The sequence below is a fragment of the Dendrobates tinctorius genome, unplaced genomic scaffold (assembly GCF_039654945.1).
Source record: "Dendrobates tinctorius isolate UK_male_01 unplaced genomic scaffold, ASM3965494v1 ptg000237l, whole genome shotgun sequence".
NCBI lineage: Eukaryota > Metazoa > Chordata > Amphibia > Anura > Dendrobatidae > Dendrobates > Dendrobates tinctorius.
Window position 1 is genome coordinate 2,145,145 of NW_027361904.1, and position 19,180 is coordinate 2,164,324.

Here is a 19,180-nt window from a genome sequence, read left to right on the forward strand (position 1 = left end):
CTGCGTTTTTTTTTACAAATCCACGGGGACAAATTCGCAGCTCTCAAAAGTACATGTGCACATAGCCTTAATAAATAACAAAAAAAATCCCTAATTCTTTTTTTTGCAAATAAAAAAAACAATAAAAATGCACATATTAAGTATCGCCGCGTCCGTAAAAGCCCCCCCTATAAAACTGTCCCACTAGTGAACCTCTTAGGCCTCTTTCACACATCAGGTTTTCGCCGTCAGGCGCGATCCGGCGCTTTTGACAAAAACCGGATCCGGCGAAATGCAATGCCGGATCCGGTTTCCCCCCATTGACTTGCATTAGAGCCGGATCGAGCCGGATGGCCATGCGTTTCATCCGATTTTCGCCGGATCCGGCAATGTGACGCGATCCGGCGTCTGGAAAAAACGGCTACTGTAACGTTTTTTGTCTCCGGCGAAAAAGCCGGACACGCCGGATCCGGCGTGTCCGGCTTTTTCATACAATGAAAGCCTATGAGCGCCGCAATGCGCCTGATCCGGCGACAGCCGGATCCGGTGGCCGGATCCGGTTTTTTTGGTCTGAGCATGCTCAGTAGCTCTGCCCACAAGACATATATAAAAGCAAGACAGTGGGACCCTCAGCCACACCCAACATGCCACCCAAGCCAAGAATCAGGAGCAGGAGAAGGCAGCAGACATCTGCAGCAGCACCATCAGCACCACCCCAAATGGAGCAGCATGCTGAACAACGGGAGGGTAGTCCAGCAGCAGATGAGAGACGGTAATTATCAAATCCCCCATTCCTCCAAACTAGGGCTATTGAATATCAAGATATTCATTGGCCCTTTGTTTCTCTTTATTCAACAGCCGCCCAATAGATGCAGCAGCAGCAGCAGCAATGGCAGCAGCAGGAACACCACCCACAGCCATGGAGTCTGGCCATGAGGAAGACAGCACATCTTCTTCTGGGAGCCCTCCCTCGCATCGTCAGCGTTTGACGGTAAGTTTTAATTTCCAAAATCCATCATCTCTGTAATATATGTCTATTCATTGCCTTTTATTTCAAAACAGGAATCACAAGATGAAGAGGAGCTCCCAGAAGAAGAAGGAAGGGGTGGACAGACACCTGGAGTGGGCTCACAATTGGTAAGTTTTTTGCATCAAACGCAGAAACACAACATCACACTACACACAACACATAGAAAACAATGTTCTGCAGACCACACACAGCAAACAAATGCCTACATCCAAAGACATAACATTTTTTGTTTTCTTCTCTAGTCTTCCCAATCTGGTGCTCGGCCAAGAGGTCCTCGCAGTGCCTCCCAGGGTCGTCGGCGACAGCAACGCGGCGGTCACCAGCGTGTAAGTATAAATATTTTTGCTTTGTTTTTTTTGCACTTTTTATTTCATTTCTTTTGTGGAGGCTAATTATGTTATTTTTGTCTTTTTCTTTAACAGCCTTCACAGCGTGCTCCCGACTCTGACGGTGAGGATGGAGGGATTGATGTGGACCGCCTCATCGATCTCGTCAGAGAAAGGGAGCCGCTCTGGAATATGGCTGACCGCCGCCACGCTGACCTTATCGTTACCCGACGACTCTGGGAGGAAATCTGTTCGCTCCTTGTGGACCGCTGGGAGGACCTCGAAGCTCGGGCCCAGATTAAAGAGCGTAAGTATATACAGTACCGGTTGCTTGATTTAAACCAGTGTTTCCCGAACTCCAGTCCTCGTGGTCCCCACGGATCATGTGTTCAGGATTTCTATTTACTTTGGAAATCCTGAAAACATGACCCCTGGGGACCATGAGGACTGGAGTTTGGGAAACACTGATGTTGTATACTAACCACTTTGTCCTTTCTCGTTTCAGGGGAGAGAATTGTGAAGCGGTGGCGGTCTGTGAGGGATCGTTTCAAGAAGGAGTTCAATAAAGAGATGCGGGCCCCGAGTGGATCTGGAGGACGCAGGAGCAAGTACAAGTACGCACGAGCCCTGTCGTTCCTCCGGGAGACAATGCTCACCAGAAGGTAAATATTACACACCACATGTGACAAAAAAATGTTTAGATGTAACTTTTTTTTTTTCAGCCAGGGCCATACCATGTCACTATTTTAATTGTTTTTTTTTTCTCTTTATTCCACAGCACGGTGAGCAGCACTCGGGAGCCTGCACGATTGGACCCTTCTGTGGCGATCCCTGAGGAGACCGGCACCGAGGGACACTTCGACCGCCCCGGTACATCTGCACCTTCCCAGCCTTCCCACACATTCGACCCATCTGTCCCATCCACCAGCACAGGAGCATCGTGGCCGCCTACATTACATGAAGCTGCTGGTGAGGAGATCGCTTTCCCTTTACCCCACCCTTCTGCCCCTGCCACCTCTAGTACACCTGCGGGTACTGGGCGACAGCGGCAGAGGGGTCAGGAAAAGAGTTATGCGCCAGAGTTCTTGCATCTGAATGCATCTTTCCAGAACTGTCTAAAAGTCTTGTCAGAGCAAATCTCCGCAGGCTTTCAGCAGATCAACTCCAGCATTCTGGAGGTTAAGACACTTCTGCAAACCATGCATTCAGAAGCAAGATCTTCGCCAAACCACACCTTTTTCAGGTCTGTTGTGGAGCGCATGGCAACACTATCTCCTACCCAGCAGATGCATGTAATGCATTCGTGCCACGGTGCTCTACAGCAGGTTACCTCCCAACCTCCACCTCCCACCACTGTAGTTCCTCCACCTGCACCCCCTCCAGCCACTTTCCATCCTCCCCCTCCTATTACATCTGCACCCCCTCCAGCCACTTTCCATCCTCCCCCTCCTATTACATCTGCACCCCCTCCAGCCACTTTCCATCCTCCCCCTCCTATTACATACCAGCAACCTGGCCAGTACCAGCAACCTCCCCAGTACCAGCAACCTCCCCAGTACCAGACATCTCCCCACTTCCAGCAACCTGCCCCGTACCAAACTCCTTCCCTGTACCAAACTCCTTCCCCGTACCAAACTCCTTCCCCATACAACTTTCCATCAACATCATCTGCTCCTACAGTCCCTGCCCAACCCTCCACTCCACCGCCCACCACCTCTTCTGCCTCCCACATGTCCACCCATTCTGTAGCTTTTTCCACACCATCACCTCTATCTGTTCCTTCCCCACCACGATCCCAGTCCTCTCTCCACACTCCCATTGTCGAAGTGTCCCGCAGCCCCTCCAGCAGTATTTCCACCCCACACTACACAGATTTGTAATGTGTGTTTTGTAATAAAAATGCCCAGTTTTTTTTCAAACCTTTATTAAAAAAGTTTTTTTAACTTTAAAAACAGTTTACAAAAAAAAATATTTTAAATAAAAGTTAAATTATTGTTTACACTGGTTGTCTGTCATTTCTTTCTGCGGCGAAATATGTTTAAAAAAAAGGTTAAATACAGGGTATTTAAAAGGTAAAAAGGTATTCAAAACCAGGTATATAACTGTGGGTAAATTTTAGCTTTTTGCCACAGTTGTGTTCCTGGTTTTGTTTGAAGCAAAGTATTTCACCTAAAAAGTTGTGTTTATTGGTGATTTCCTAACAATGTACACAACTTTTGTTAAAAGGTGAAATACTTTGCATAAAACACAACCAGGTACACACCTGTGGCCTAAAGCTAAAAATAGAGACCATGACAAGATAGCCAACTTTGGTTGGCAAAGGTATATACTGTTGGTACAGAAGGTACACAAGTTTGGTTAGGGCACAAATCTTTCACACTCTGTCATCCTGCCAGTGTACTCTGCCTTGAGGTGACATAAAGTATAGTGCAAAATTGTCCCTCATTACTGAAACCGTCACAGAACTTCTAGTGGTAATGTCATGGTAATCTTGCAAGGTGGTTTCTTCAGAGGTGTCCTCAATGGAAATGGGTTCCTTGCAGATAACAAAATTGTGGAGTACCACGCAAGCTTTGATCACCTCGTCCACAGTTTCTGTCTTGAGGTTGATTGCAGTCAATAGGACCCGCCATTTGGCTGTCAGAATACCAAAGGTACATTCAACCATTCTTGCTCTTGTGAGGCGGTAATTAAAAATGCGTTTTGGTCTTGTCAATCCTCTGCTAGAGTACGGTTTCAAAAGGTGTTCTGACAGCTGGAAGGCTTCATCCCCTACACAGACAAATGGCATAGGTGGACCAGATGTTTGCGGCAGCGGTCTAGGTGGTGGGAACTGGAAGGTGTTTCCATACAGTTTACGCCCCATGGCAGACAGTTTGAAAACTTGAGACTCATTGGAGCGGTCATAGGCCCCAATATCAACAGCAATAAATTTGTATTCCGCGTCAGCGATGGCCATGAGGACAATTGAAAAATATTTCTTGTAATTGAAATATTCCGATCCCGATCCGGCTGGCTTTACAATGCGGATATGTTTCCCGTCCACAGCGCCCAAGCAGTTGGGAAACTGACATATCTGTTGAAACTTGTCAGCAATTTCAATCCACCTCTCTGTTGTGGGCTCTGGTAAAAACTCTTCAGCTAAGGAGTCCCACAGTGCACGGCATGTGTACTTCACAATTCCAGATATGGTGGAAATCCCGAGTCTGTACTGGAAATGCAGTGACGAAAGGGATTCTCCAGTTGCAAGAAATCTGTGGGGAATTAAAAAACAATCAATTTGTTTTAAATCACAGCATTACATACCAAAACTCAGCTATACTTGGAGATACAAACTACCGCCAACAAGATTGCAGTGAAAGTGTGCTCTGATGCGAGCACATCCAATAAATGTGGCTTACCTTAAAGTCACCATCAGACGCTCTGTGGGTGAAACAGAGAAGCGGCAATAGGTGTCCGCTTTTCTTATGAGGTGTGCAATGCGCTCCACCAAGTAATCAAAATTCTCCATTTTCATCCGAACATATCCAAAAAATTTATCCGGGTTTCGTCGAAGGTCCATGCATAGTGTAGAATAGACCCCACGCGTCATTCTCTTGGCTGTGATGGGGTGGATCCACAAACGTCGTCTACGATGCCTGATGCGCTGCTGTCTCGCTCTCTCCTTCTCCAGAACAATCACCCTCAAACGATTTGCCTCCGCTGTAAAATCCGCCAAATTCTTCAAAATATTTCCAATCACAACATCCATCTTCGCCAGTAACTTGCTCTTCTCTCCAACCTGCACTTTCTCCTCTACAACCTGTCAAAGAAGGGCTGTAGGAACATGCTACAGTGCCTACAAGTAGTATTCAACCCCCTGCAGATTTAGCAGGTTTACACATTCGGAATTAACTTGGCATTGTGACATTTGGACTGTAGATGAGCCTGGAAGTGTGAAATGCACTGCAGCAAAAAAGAATGTTATTTCTTTGTTTAATTTTTTTTTAAATTGTGAAAAGTTTATTCAGAGGGTCATTTATTATTCAACCCCTCAAACCACCAGAATTCTGTTTGGTTCCCCTAAAGTATTAAGAAGTATTTCAGGCACAAAGAACAATGAGCTTCACATGTTTGGATTAATTATCTCTTTTTCCAGCCTTTTCTGACTATTTAAGACCCTCCCCAAACTTGTGAACAGCACTCATACATGGTCAACATGGGAAAGACAAAGGAGCATTCCAAGGCCATCAGAGACAAGATCGTGGAGGGTCACAAGGCTGGCAAGGGGTACAAAACCCTTTCCAAGGAGTTGGGCCTACCTGTCTCCACTGTTGGGAGCATCATCCAGAAGTGGAAGGCTTATGGAACTACTGTTAGCCTTCCACGGCCTGGACAGCCTTTGAAAGTTTCCTCCCGTGCCGAGGCCAGGCTTGTCCGAAGAGTCAAGGCTAACCCAAGGACAACAAGGAAGGAGCTCCGGGAAGATCTCATGGCAGTGGGGACATTGGTTTCAGTCAATACCATAAGTAACGTACTCCACCGCAATGGTCTCCGTTCCAGACGAGCCCGTAAGGTACCTTTACTTTCAAAGCGTCATGTCAAGGCTCGTCTACAGTTTGCTCATGATCACTTGGAGGACTCTGAGACAGACTGGTTCAAGGTTCTCTGGTCTGATGAGACCAAGATCGAGATCATTGGTGCCAACCACACACGTGACGTTTGGAGACTGGATGGCACTGCATACGACCCCAAGAATACCATCCCTACAGTCAAGCATGGTGGTGGCAGCATCATGCTGTGGGGCTGTTCCTCAGCCAAGGGGCCTGGCCATCTGGTCCGCATCCATGGGAAGATGGATAGCACGGCCTACCTGGAGATTTTGGCCAAGAACCTCCGCTCCTCCATCAAGGATCTTAAGATGGGTCGTCATTTCATCTTTCAACAAGACAACGACCCAAAGCACACAGCCAAGAAAACCAAGGCCTGGTTCAAGAGGCAAAAAATCAAGGTGTTGGAGTGGCCTAGTCAGTCTCCTGACCTTAACCCAATTGAAAACTTGTGGAAGGAGCTCAAGATTAAAGTCCACATGAGACACCCAAAGAACCTAGATAACTTGGAGAAGATCTGCATGGAGGAGTGGGCCAAGATAACTCCAGAGACCTGTGCCGGCCTGATCAGGTCTTATAAAAGACGATTATTAGCTGTAATTGCAAACAAGGGTTATTCCACAAAATATTAAACCTAGGGGTTGAATAATAATTGACCCACACTTGTATGTTTAAAATTTATTAAAATTTAACTGAGCAACATAACTTTTTGGTTTGTAAGATTTATGCATCTGTTAGTAAATCCTGCTCTTGTGTGAAGTTTGAAGGCTCTAACTTATTTGCATCTTATCAAACCTGCTAAATCTGCAGGGGGTTGAATACTACTTGTAGGCACTGTATATATAGTTTTCCAGTAGCCAATCCCGTTCGGAAGGCCACAAGGGTCAATTTTAAAAACCGGATCCGGCGTAATCCGTCGAAAAACGGATAGAAAAACGGATGAACCGGATGAGACGGATCCGGTTTTGTCTGTCAAGAACAAGACGGATCCGGCAGAAAAACGGATCCGGCACATCAGGTTTTACAAAACATTTGCCGGATCCAGCGTTCCGGCACGACGCCGGATCGCGCCTGACGCCGAAAACCTGATGTGTGAAAGTAGCCTTAAAGAAAAAGAAACAAAAACAATGCTTTATCATCATACCGCTGAACAAAAAGTGCAATAACACGCGATCAAAAAGACGTATATAAATATCCATGGTACCGCTGAAAACGTCATCTTGTCCCGCAAAAAACGAGCCGCCATACAGCATCATCAGCGAAAAAATAAAAAAGTTATAGCTCGCAGAATAAAGCGATGCAAAAATAATTATTTTTTATATAAAATTGTTTTATTGCATTAAAGTGCCAAAACATAAAAAATGATATAAATGAGGTATCGCTATAATCGTACTGACCCGAAGAATAAAACCGCTTTATCAATTTTACCACACGCAGAACGGTGTAAACACCCCCCCAAAAAAAAAATTAATGAAATGCTGGTTTTTGTTCATTCTGCGTCCCAAAAATCAGAATAAAAAGCGATCAAAAAATGTCACATGCCCGAAAATGGTGCCAATAAAAATGTCAACTCGTTCCGCAAAAAATAAGACCTCACATGACTCTGTGGTTCAAAATACGGAAAAATTATAGCTCTCAAAATGTGGTGATGCAAAAACTATTTTTACAATAAAAAGCATCTTTTAGGTGTGACAGCTGCCAAACATAAAAACCGCCATAAATAGTAAATCAAACTCCCCCCCTTATTACCCCCTTAGTTAGGGAAAAATAATAAAATTAAAAATAATGTATTTATTTCCATTTTCCCATTAAGGCTAGGGTTAGGGCTGAGATTAGGGTTAGGGGTGTGTTGGGGTTAGGGTTGAGGTTAGAATTGGGGGGTTCCACTATTCAGGCACATCAGGGGCTCTCCAAACGCAACATGGCGTCTGATCTCAATTCCAGCCAATTCTGTGTTGAAAAAGTCAAACGGTGCTCCTTCCCTTCCAAGCTCTGCCATGCGCCCAAACAGTGGTTTACCCCCACATACTCAGGACAAATTACACAACTTTTGAGGTCCAATTTCTCCTGCTACCCTTGGGAAAATAAAAAATTGGTTACTAAAAGATAATTTTTGTGGAAAAAAAGTTGTTGTTTTTTTATTTTTATGGCTCTACGTTATAAACTTCTGTGAAGCATTTGGGGATTCAAAGTTCTCACCACACATCTAGATAAGTTCCTTAGAGGGTCTAGTTTCCAAAATTGAGACACTGGTGGGGGTTTCCACTGTTCAGGCACATCAGGGGCTCTCCAAACGCAACATGGCGCCCGATCTCAATTCCAGCCAATTTTGCGTCAAACGGCGCTCCTTCCCTTCCGAGCTCTGCCATACACCCAAACAGTGGTTTACCCCCACATATGGGGTATTAGCATACTCAGGACAAATTGCGCAATAACTTTTGGGGTCCTGTTTTCCTTGGGAAAATAAAAATTGGGGGTGAAAAGATAATTTTTGTGGAAAAAATATGATTTTTTAATTTTACAGCTGTACGTTATAAACTTCTGTGAAGACCTTGGGGGTTCAAAGTTCCCACCACACATCTAGATAATTCCTTGGGGGGTCTAGTTTCCAAAATGGTGTCATTTTTGGGGGGTTTCCACTGTTTAGACACATCAGGGGCTCTCCAAATGCGATATGGCGCCAAGCCAATTCTGCGTTCAAACAGCGCTCAATCCCTTCCAAGCTCTGCCATGCGCCCAAACAGTGGTTTACCCCAACATATGGGGTATCAGCCTACTCAGGACAAATTGCACAATAACTTGTGGGGTCCTGTTTCCCTTGGGAAAATAAAAATTGGGGGTGAAAAGTTTATTTTTGTGGAAAAAATATGATTTTTTTAATTGTATAGCTGTACGTTATAAATTTCTGTGAAGCCCTTGGGGGTTCAAAGTTCTCACCACATATCTAGATAAGTTTCTTGGGGGGTCTAGTTTCCAAAATGAAGTCACTTGTTGGGGTTTTTTCTCTGTTTAGGCACATCAGGGGCTCTACAAATGTGACATGGCGTCCGATCTCAATTCCAGCCAATTTTGCGTTGAAAAACTCAAGCGGCGCTCCTTCCCTTCTGAGCTCTGCCATGCGCCAAAAGAGTAGTCCCCCCCCCCCCCACATATCAGGTATTAGTATACTCAGGACAAATTGCACAATGACTTTTATGGTCCAATTTCTCCTGTTACCCTTGGTAAAATAAAAAAAAATTGGACCCGAAGTAATTTTTTTGTGAAAAAAAAAGTTAAATGTTCATTTTTTTAAGCATTCAAAAAATTCCTGTGAAGCACCTGAGGGGTTAATAAACTTCCTGAATGTGGTTTTGAGTACCGTCAGTGGTGCAGTTTTTAGAATTGTGTCACTTTTGGGTATTTTCTATCATATAGACCCCTCAAAGTGACTTCAAATGTGATGTGGTCCCTAAAAAAAAAAATGCTGTTGTAAAAATGAGAAATCGCTGGTCAACTTTTAACGCTTATTATTTCCTAACAAAAAAAAAAATTTGGTTCCAAAATTGTGCTGATGTAAAGTAAACATGTGGGAAATGTTAGTTATTTAGTTTTTTGTGTGCCATATCTCTGTGATTTAAAGGCATAAAAATTCAAAGTTGGAAAATTGCGAAATTTTCAAAATTTTTGCCAAATTTCCATTTTTTTCACAAACAAACGCAAGTTATATGAATGAAATTTTACCACTAACATGAAGTACAATATGTCACAAGAAAACAATGTCAGAATCACCGGGATCCATGGAAGCGTTTCAGAGTTATTACCTCATAAAGGGACAGTAGTCAGAATTGTAAAAATTGGCCCGGACATTAACGTGCACCCTTGGGGGTAAAGGGGTTAAGAGAGGCCTGGGGTCAGTACCAAAGTGCAGAGTGGATTTGCCCTCAATTCCGCACCGTGGACCCCTTTAAGAGACTCTGGGGTCAGAACCAGAGTTGAATGGAACGGTCCTAACTTCCATACCGGGGATCCCTTTAAGAGGGAAGGTGCCTATGGGATGAAGGATGTGTGATGGGTATATGGGCACGGGAGGGGGGATTAATTTCTGTAATGTGCTCTCTGCTCCTTTCTGGGGGGCAGACAATGGCGGGGAGCTTATGTTCCCGGCGGTGCTAGATTTCTCCCTCCCGTTAAGTCTCTGCAGTGGTGTTGAGGAGTGGGAAAACTGTTGCTCATAGCAACCAATCACAGCTCAGCTTCTTTTAAACAGCTCTGGTGAAATGAAAGCTGCTTCATGATTGGTTGGTGATACGATACACACATACATTCAATTTCATATATATAGAATGTTTACATTGTTTTTTCCTTTCATGTTCTTATAGTAAAGGATCCTCTGCTGATAGCGTCTCTGCGGGAATCTGCCTGATTAATGTGTTGAGGGATGAATAAGGACAGAGGCAAGATGGCGGAGAGGATACTAAACCTCACCCTGGAGATAATCTTCCATCTTACTGGAGAGGTGAGAGGCTCTGATGTCATCACATGACCTCATTATCTATGGGAATAACGGGGGATATGACCGGAGATGTGAGAGGCTCTGATGTCATCACATGACTTCATTATCTATGGGAATAACAGGGGATATGACCGGAGAGAGGTGAGAGGCTCTGATGTCATCACATCACCTCATTATCTATGGGAATAACAGGGGATATGACCGGAGAGGTGAGAGGCTCTGATGTCATCACATGACCTCATTATCTATGGGAATAACAGGGGATATGACCGGAGAGGTGAGAGGCTCTGATGTCATCACATGACTTCATTATCTATGGGAATAACAGGGGATATGACCGGAGAGAGGTGAGAGGCTCTGATGTCATCACATCACCTCATTATCTATGGGAATAACAGGGGATATGACCGGAGAGGTGAGAGGCTCTGATGTCATCACATGACCTCATTATCTATGGGAATAACAGGGGATATGACCGGAGAGGTGAGAGGCTCTGATGTCATCACATGACCTCATTATCTATGGGAATAACGGGATATGACCGGAGAGGTAAGAGGTTCTGGTGTCATCACATGACCTAATTATCTATGGGAATAACAGGGGATATGACCGGAGAGGTGAGAGGCTCTGATGTCATCACATGACCTCATTATCTATGGGAATAACAGGGGATATGACCGGAGAGGTGAGAGGTTCTGATGTCATCACATGACCTCATTATCTATGGGAATAACAGGGGATATGACCGGAGAGGTGATGGACTCTGGAGATGTCTGTAGTGATATTATTAATGTCTCCACACTCAGGATTACACAGTAGTGAAGACCTCTAGTAATCGCTGTCAGGCTCCGGTGTCTGAAGGACGGGAAGGAACCCTGAGCCCAATCCCGGGGCCTCCACCCCACCCCCGGATACATGAGGACATCAATGACCAGAAGATTCTAGAACTTGCCAACAAGATGATTGAGCTGCTGACTGGAGAGGTGACACTGCTGGGAATGCGGGGACATTATACAGGACAGCAATGGAGGATTCTGGGTGACGACGGTATCATTGTGTGTGTCAGGTTCCTATAAGGTGTCAGGACGTCACCGTCTATTTCTCCATGGAGGAGTGGGAGTATCTAGAAGGACACAAGGATCGGTACCAGGAGGTGATGATGGAGGAGCACCGGCCCCGCACATCACCAGGTAATAGACAGGACTAAATACACATGGCCTATAATTCTCTGTATGTAATAATGATGTCAGTCTGTCTGTGTCTCCTCAGTTCTCTCCAGTAAGAGGACAACCCCAGAGAGATGTCCCGCTCCTCCTCCAGGGGACCATCAGGTAGATGGAGATCACCCTATGATGTGTTGACGGCTGTGACGTCCTTGTGTTCAGTCTTGTTTTCTCCTCCAGTATTATATGTTTTATACTTGTGTAATGAGAGCGGTGGAGACGGCAGGATCACAGCTGACCACAGACATCACATGTCCGGATCTTCTCACCATTATTCCCGGGGATTTCTCTGATCATCAGGGACTTTTACAATATTTGTTTTGCAGGTTTTGGATCCAGATAAAGATCTCAACAATATTAATGGTCCAGAGAGAAAAGTGAGGGGCGATCAGCGGTGTAAAGAGGAGACTCCTAATGTGAGGGGCGATCAGCGGTGTAAAGAGGAGACCCCTAATGTGTGGGGCAAACAGCGGTGTAAAGAGGAGATCCCTAATGTGTGGGGCGAACAGCGGTTTAAAGAGGAGACCCCTAATGTGTGGGGCGATCAGCGGTGTGAAGAAAAGACCTCTAATGTGTGGGGCGATCAGTGGTGTAAAGAGGAGATCCCTAATGTGTGGAGCGAACAGGAGTTTAAAGAGGAGACCCCTAATGTGTGGGGCGATCAGCGCTGTGAAGAAGAGACCCCTAATGTGTGGGGCGATCAGTGGTGTAAAGAGGAGATCCTTACAGATCACTGCCCAGGTGAGGGTTTTTAGATGAATATTCACTTTCAGCACATTCTGAATTGATAATGATGTGATCCTGTTATATGAGAGGTCACAGGTCGTCATTTATAATATGGATGATAATATAATTATTTTTAATACAAAACTAAATGTCCGGTTTTATCAGTGATTTATTTATCATCTCTGCAGCCGCTGGAGGCTGCCATTTTTATTAGCCGGTGTGTAAGTATCTCAGCTCCTACGCTCAGGTGCGGCCGTATTTGTAGTGTGTAAGTGGGTATAGGAGACTATGGCCGGTGTCCGATCAATCTCCTACATTGTGGCTTCCTCTGGCTGTGAAATGGGCATGCTTTAACCCCTTAGCAACCGCCGATACGCCTTTTAACGGCGGCAGTTAAGGGTACTTATTCCTCAGTGCTGCTTTTTAACGGCGCTGAGAAATAAGGCTATAGCGCCGGGGTTAGCTGACACCCCGGAGAGCATAAGTTGGGTAAGTTTTTACCGTCCCCAGTGTTGCGATCGCCATTATTCACCAAATAACGGCAACCGCAAAAAAAAAAACATATCCCATTTATTTCTCCTCTGATATGATCTAGCACATCAGAGGAAAGAGAAATGGGGTCCCCTGAGCCCCCCGGTACCAAGCCACCCTGCAACAATAGATTTTTCCTATTGGTTTACTTTAATCACTGTGATAGACCCTATCACAGTGATCAAAATAAAAAAAATTGTAAATCAACCCCCTTTTATAACCCCCTTAGGTAAAAATAATAAAATAAAATAAAAAATGTATTTTTTTCCATTAGGTTTAGATTTGGGGCTAGGGTTAGAGATAGGGTTAGGGTTGGGGTTAGGATTAGGGTTGGGGTCAGGGTGGTTTTGGGGTTAGGGTTGGGATTAGTGCTGTGTTAAGGTTGGAATTAGAATTGGGGGTTTCCACTGTTTAGGTACATCAAGGGGTTTCCAAACGCGACATGGCGCCCGACATTGATTCCAGTCAATTTTGCGTTCAAAAAGTCAAACGGTGCTCCCTCCCTTCTGAGCCCTGCCATGTGCCCAAACAGTGGCTTTCCCCCACATACGGGGTATCGGCGTACTCAGGAGAAATAGCACAACAAATTTTGTGGTCCATTTTCTACTGAAGGGTTAATAAACTTTTTGAATGTGGTTTTGAGTACCTTGAGGGGTGCAGTTTTTAGAATGGTGTCACTTTTGTGTATTTTTTGTCATATAGGCCCCTCAAAGTGACTTCAAGTGTGAGGTGGTCCCTAAAACAATGGTTTTGCAAATTTTAAAAGCTTGAAAATTTTTTCACAAATGAACACAAGTTATATCAATGAAATTTTACTACTATCATAAAGTACAATATGTCAGGAGGAAACAGTCTCAGAGTCAGCGGGATCTTTTGAAGTGTTCCAAAGTTATGACCACATAAAGTGACAGTGGTCAGAATTGTAAAAATTGTCTTGGTCATGAAGGTGAAAACAGGCTTCGGAGCGAAGGGGTTAATCAATTTAACAATTTGTATTACTTATTTTTCATTAATAATAATGGATTTGCAGAATATAAAGAAATTAAAAGGAGCACAAAACTGACATTGACAGGGCCTTCATTGAGCACCGAGCTTCCATGGTAGCCCATCAGCACTCCACGATTTTGTCGTGTGCACAGAGGTTGGAACCATGTAACCATTGCTGTGGCATCTAAATAGTTAAACAGCAGCGAATGGAGCTAGGGATTGTGATGAGATGGACGGCACCTAACAGCTTGGACCTACAGGTTCACTTATTATTCTCCACTGGGTAATTTTCTGAGAAAAGAGCGATGACCGTCATGAGACATGAAGATGTCTTCAACACAAAAGTAGAAAACCGCAACAGAAAAGCCTGTTATCATAACATTGTGATCTAGTGATCCCTGCTCTGAGATAGTGATCTGTTTTGCAACCAATAATTAAGTTATTAAATGAATACTTCTCAATTGTAATGTCATATAACGTCAGTACAATCGTTATATTAGGCTAATGTATATTGCTATAAAATAATATACGGTAATCAGTTTTATTCTTTGCAGATGACTGTACCGGGAGCTCAGACGAACATCCAACATCTTCACACTTTAATGCAGATGATTATAGAATCATTCAATATGCATATGAGGAAAATGCCAATATTGAAGATATACCCTCCGCCCCTCACATCCATAATGTATCATCTGATCCTGTGAAACAGATCCAATCTCCTGACCCATCACAGATTGTAAAGCAAAATACAAGTTACAGATCGGGTGTCGAACGTCAAAAAGTTCCCAAAGGGGAAAAGCCATATTCATGTTTAGAATGTGGGAAATGTTTTTCTACAACATCAGGTTTGGCTACACATCAGAGAACTCACACAGGGGAGAAGCCATTTTCTTGTTTAGAGTGTGGGAAATGTTTTACCCAAAAAATAATTCTTATTAAACATCAAAGAATTCACACAGGGGAGAAGCCATATTCATGTCAGGAATGTGGAAGATGCTTTACTAATAAATCAAATCTTATTAGACATGAGAGAATTCACACAGGGGAGAAGCCGTTTTCATGTTCAGAATGTGGCAAATGCTTTACTCAGAAATCAGATCTTGTTATTCATGAAGGAGTTCACACAGAGAAAAAAACATTTTCATGCTCACAATGTGGGAAATGTTTCAACCATAAACATATGTTTATTAAACATCAAAATATTCACACAGGGGAGAAACCATTTTCATGCTCACAATGTGGGAAATGTTTCAACCGTAAACGCATGTTTATTAAACATCAAAGAATTCATGCAGGAGAGAAGCCGTATTCATGTTCAGATTGTGGAAAATGCTTTACTGTAAAATCAGTTTTGATTAGACATCAAGAAATCCACAAATGGGAAAAGCCATATTCATGCTCAGAGTGTGGGAAATGTTTTACCCAGAAACAACATCTTATAACACATCATAGAACTCACACAGGGGAGAAGCCATTTTCATGCCCACAATGTGGGAAATGTTTTACCCAGAAACAACATCTTATAACACATCATAGAACTCACACAGGGGAGAAGCCATTTTCATGCCCAAAATGTGGAGAATGCTTTATCTGTAAATCAGATCTTGTTATTCATGAAAGATCTCACACAGAGGAAAACCAGTTTCATGTTTAGAATGTGGAAAATGTTTCACTGTTCAGATCTTGTTAAATATCAGTATTTACATGTGAAAAGACACTTTTAAGTTCAAAATGTAGAAAACATTAAATATCTTCCTGACATGGCCAATTTCGGTAGTTGCAGTTCTGTTTTTTACTCCCCTTCTTCCAAGAACCTTAACTTTTTTATGTTTCCATGGATGCAGCCGTATGAGGGCTTGTTTTTTGCCTGGGTGAGTTGCACTTTTGAATAACACCATATAGTTGTCATATAGTGTACTGGAAAACAGGAAACAAAATTCCAAGTGCGTTGAAATTGCAAAAATATTTCAAGTCAGGCCATGTTGATAATATGGGCCTCAGCTGCCAGAAAAAGCATTTTGCAACACTGGTTAATCCATTGCCACCACCCAAATCTTTCATATACTCGAAAATAATGTATATTTTTTGAATGGACTGGTTAGACACCTTGACAAATAAAGAGAAATTGACAGGGAAGTTTTTAAGTACATGGTCATTGTTCATCCCATCACTGTCTCAAGACGCCAGGGACAGACTAAGGACACATTTTGAAGACACCCAGTGGTATCTTCTTCAGAAAATTAGCGGACATAATCCTATTCCTTGAGCTTGTTGATCGTTAATCAAATGCAGAGTCGTTTAAGGGGGCTATATGTTGGGGGGTTGGGAGGGTTAAGGGAGGTGGGGGACATTTATGAGTATTATGCCTGTCAAATAAGCATCAAATAAGCTTGATTCCTTCAAACCTGTAGGACTTACTTTTTGGTAATGCTCTTTAAACCAATATTGTGAGTTTTACACCTGTCAAATAGCTTGTTACTTCAAGACTTGCATGATTATCTTTTATCGTAATGCTCTTTAAATCAATAAAACATGTTGGAAAAAAAAAATTTCAAGTCCGCAAAAGTTTTTGAGGGTATTTTATTTACCTTGTTCACTATATGGTAAAACTGACTATGCAGTTTGATTTCCCGGTATGCAGATAGATACCAAATGTATATAGTTTTTTTTGTTGTTTTTGTTTGAATGGACTAGTTAGACATTGCTTTTGTCAGCAATTTTAGAAACCTTAACATTCATTTTTCAACATCTGGTGACTTGTGAGTGTTACACCGCTCCGCCATACTCACCCGACCTCCGCTCCCACGCCGCAGTCGGCCTCTGCTCCCACGCCGCAGCCTCTCTCCACCCGACGGCCGCGGCGGTCACCTGAGACGGGCTCACGACCGATGCCTTCCCTGCATGCTATGCGCATGCCCCATAGGCCGCGGCCGCGCCTCCTTCCTGCTTCTTATGCTCCGGCTGTGCCCTGACCCGGAAGCACCTTTGGACCAATGGCTGACCAGACGAGGCCATATCAGGCCGCTTCCCCCTGAGGGAGGCGCCTGATCGTTGTGTTTCCTAGCACTCTGACCTCGCTTCATCGTGTGCTCTCTGCTCCTGCAGTTCCGTTCTCGGCCTCTCCCTGCAGCAGCCTCTCAGTTCTGCTACCTGTGTTCCTTGTTCTCGTCCGCAGTCCTGCCTCCAGTCCTGCCTCCAGTGTTCCTGCCATCCTACTCCAGTCCTGTCTCCTGTGTTCCTGCCGTCCTACTCCAGTCCTGTCTCCAGTGTTCCTGCCATCCTACTCCAGTCCTGTCTCCAGTGTTCCTGTCGTCCTACTCCAGTCCTGTCTGCAGTGCTCCTGCCGTCCTGCTTCCAGTGTTCCTGCTGTCCTACTCCAGTCCTGCCTTCAGTGTCCTTGCCATCCTACTCCAGTCCAGTCTCCAGTGTTCCTACTCCTGTCATTCCTCCTCGTTTTCAGTTTTCTGTCTCTCTTCATTCCAGCCTCCTGGTTCCAGTCTTGTTCTGTTATTCTTTACTCCAGTCTCAGTCTTACTCCGGTCCATCCTGAGACGCCCCTCTCGGTACCGGCTACCGCGGTACTCGAACCCCTGGGCCTGCTCCTAACGGTCCCTGTATAGGGGTCGGTTCCATCTGGCAGCTCGCCCGGGGCCCCTCGGTGCCACGGCCCAGAGGGTCCACTCCCGGAGGTTCCTTCTCCAGACCACCCATGCTAACCATGAGGGCTTATGTTTTGTGCCCTGAGCTTTTTTACTGATACTATTTCAGGGTAGTTATGATGAATTAGCCATCAAGTGGAGGGAAAGATGGACTCAGCGTGTGAGCTCACATCACAGGCAGGTACCGTTACGTCATATTTCGGAAAGGGGTTAATTCAAGTCTGATTGAACATCAAAGAACTCACACAGGGTTGAAGCCATTTTTTTTTACTCGAAAGACTATGCAGAGTATATAGACAAGACAGCATGGGATCGCAGCTGATTCTTTCTGTGAAGTAAAACATTTCCCTACCTGTTTAAAAACAGCCTCTGTGATCCCATGCTGTCCTGTCTGTATACTCTATTGTTTCCTCCCCTGCCCAGGAGCTGTGGTATGATCAGACCATGTTCCTGCACGGTCAGACACGGCCATTACACAGTGCACAGCAGGGGCACATTTATAAGATTATCTCAGCACAGGAACATTTTTTTTAACACGTTCAGTTGTGGAACTTTGATTAAAATGTGCTTTGTTCATATAAATCTCCTGCAAGATTTATCATTCATAATATTTGTGTAATGTAATAAATAACAATTTCTCGCTTATTGATTACTCAATGGAGATGGAGGTCGTTTCCATAACAACATCTGTAAACGACGAATGAATAAACCATTATTTGTACACAATAATCGTTACATTTAAATTCTTGTCGCCAATTATGTGCACTTGACATAAAATGAAATAAAAAATTATTGGAAAGACAGATGTGCTCAAAAATGGTAGCAATAAAAATAAAGCTTATTATGCAAAAAACAATACCCCATTGAACTCTGTACTCCGAACAATGGAAAAAAAGGCTCTCTGAATATGATGGAGAAAACAAAAAGATTTTCTTGGGTAAAAGTATTAAAACATAAGAAGAATGAGTTTATATTAATGCTGTAGGAGGGAAGGCGTAGGACAACTCACCCCAATGATTAAAAAAAAAGGGTTTCCATTCCTTTCCAGTAGACCCAGTAGGGCATTTCATAGAGGGAAAACTTTAATAGAGATAGAAGCCCCAGGGGAAAAGAACCAACCGGGAGGTTCTCAAGGGGACGCGAGGTTGAGGGTAGGGGGGGAATTAAAAGTTTCATCAAAGTTGGGAAGAGATTATATCAAACTAGATGGAGGCCCGATGCAATAGAGGGTGGTAATGTCACGATGGGGGCCGGCTTTGCAGCGTTGAGAATCTCCCCCCCATGTGCTCACTCACCTATCCACACTCTTTCCCCATGTGCTGACTTCTCCCGTCTGTGCTCTCTTCTTTGACCGGTCTACCCCATGTGCTATCCCCCTTGTCTGCTGTCTCTCTCTTTCCTGTGCTGTGTTCTCCCCTCATGTGCTGTCCCGTTTGAGCTGTCTCTCCTCCATCTGCTGACATTACAGCAGGAGATCGCAGAGGTTACATTTTGTGAGGTAAAATATTGTTTAAAAAGTCAGTGAAATATTTTACCTCACAAAATGAATCCTCTGCGATCTCCTGCTGTAATGTCAGTATTGTCTTTTGCTTCCTCCCCTGCCCAGGAGATGTGGTATGCTCCGTACACTGTCAG

At 44.1% G+C, this 19,180-nt stretch overlaps 1 protein-coding gene across 1 annotated transcript in view; it reads left to right on the forward strand.

Annotated features, from left to right (window-relative positions):
• Positions 1 to 19,180, forward strand: part of LOC141060472 (uncharacterized) — a 167,087-nt gene that overhangs the window by 14,247 nt on the left and 133,660 nt on the right. Inside the window, 7 exon segments of the mRNA XM_073556737.1 lie at positions 10,283 to 10,419; positions 11,223 to 11,399; positions 11,483 to 11,606; positions 11,686 to 11,747; positions 11,966 to 12,380; positions 14,438 to 15,514; positions 15,517 to 15,560. Coding sequence (XP_073412838.1) covers positions 10,342 to 10,419; positions 11,223 to 11,399; positions 11,483 to 11,606; positions 11,686 to 11,747; positions 11,966 to 12,380; positions 14,438 to 15,514; positions 15,517 to 15,560 — 1,977 coding nt within the window. The 5' untranslated portion in view covers positions 10,283 to 10,341.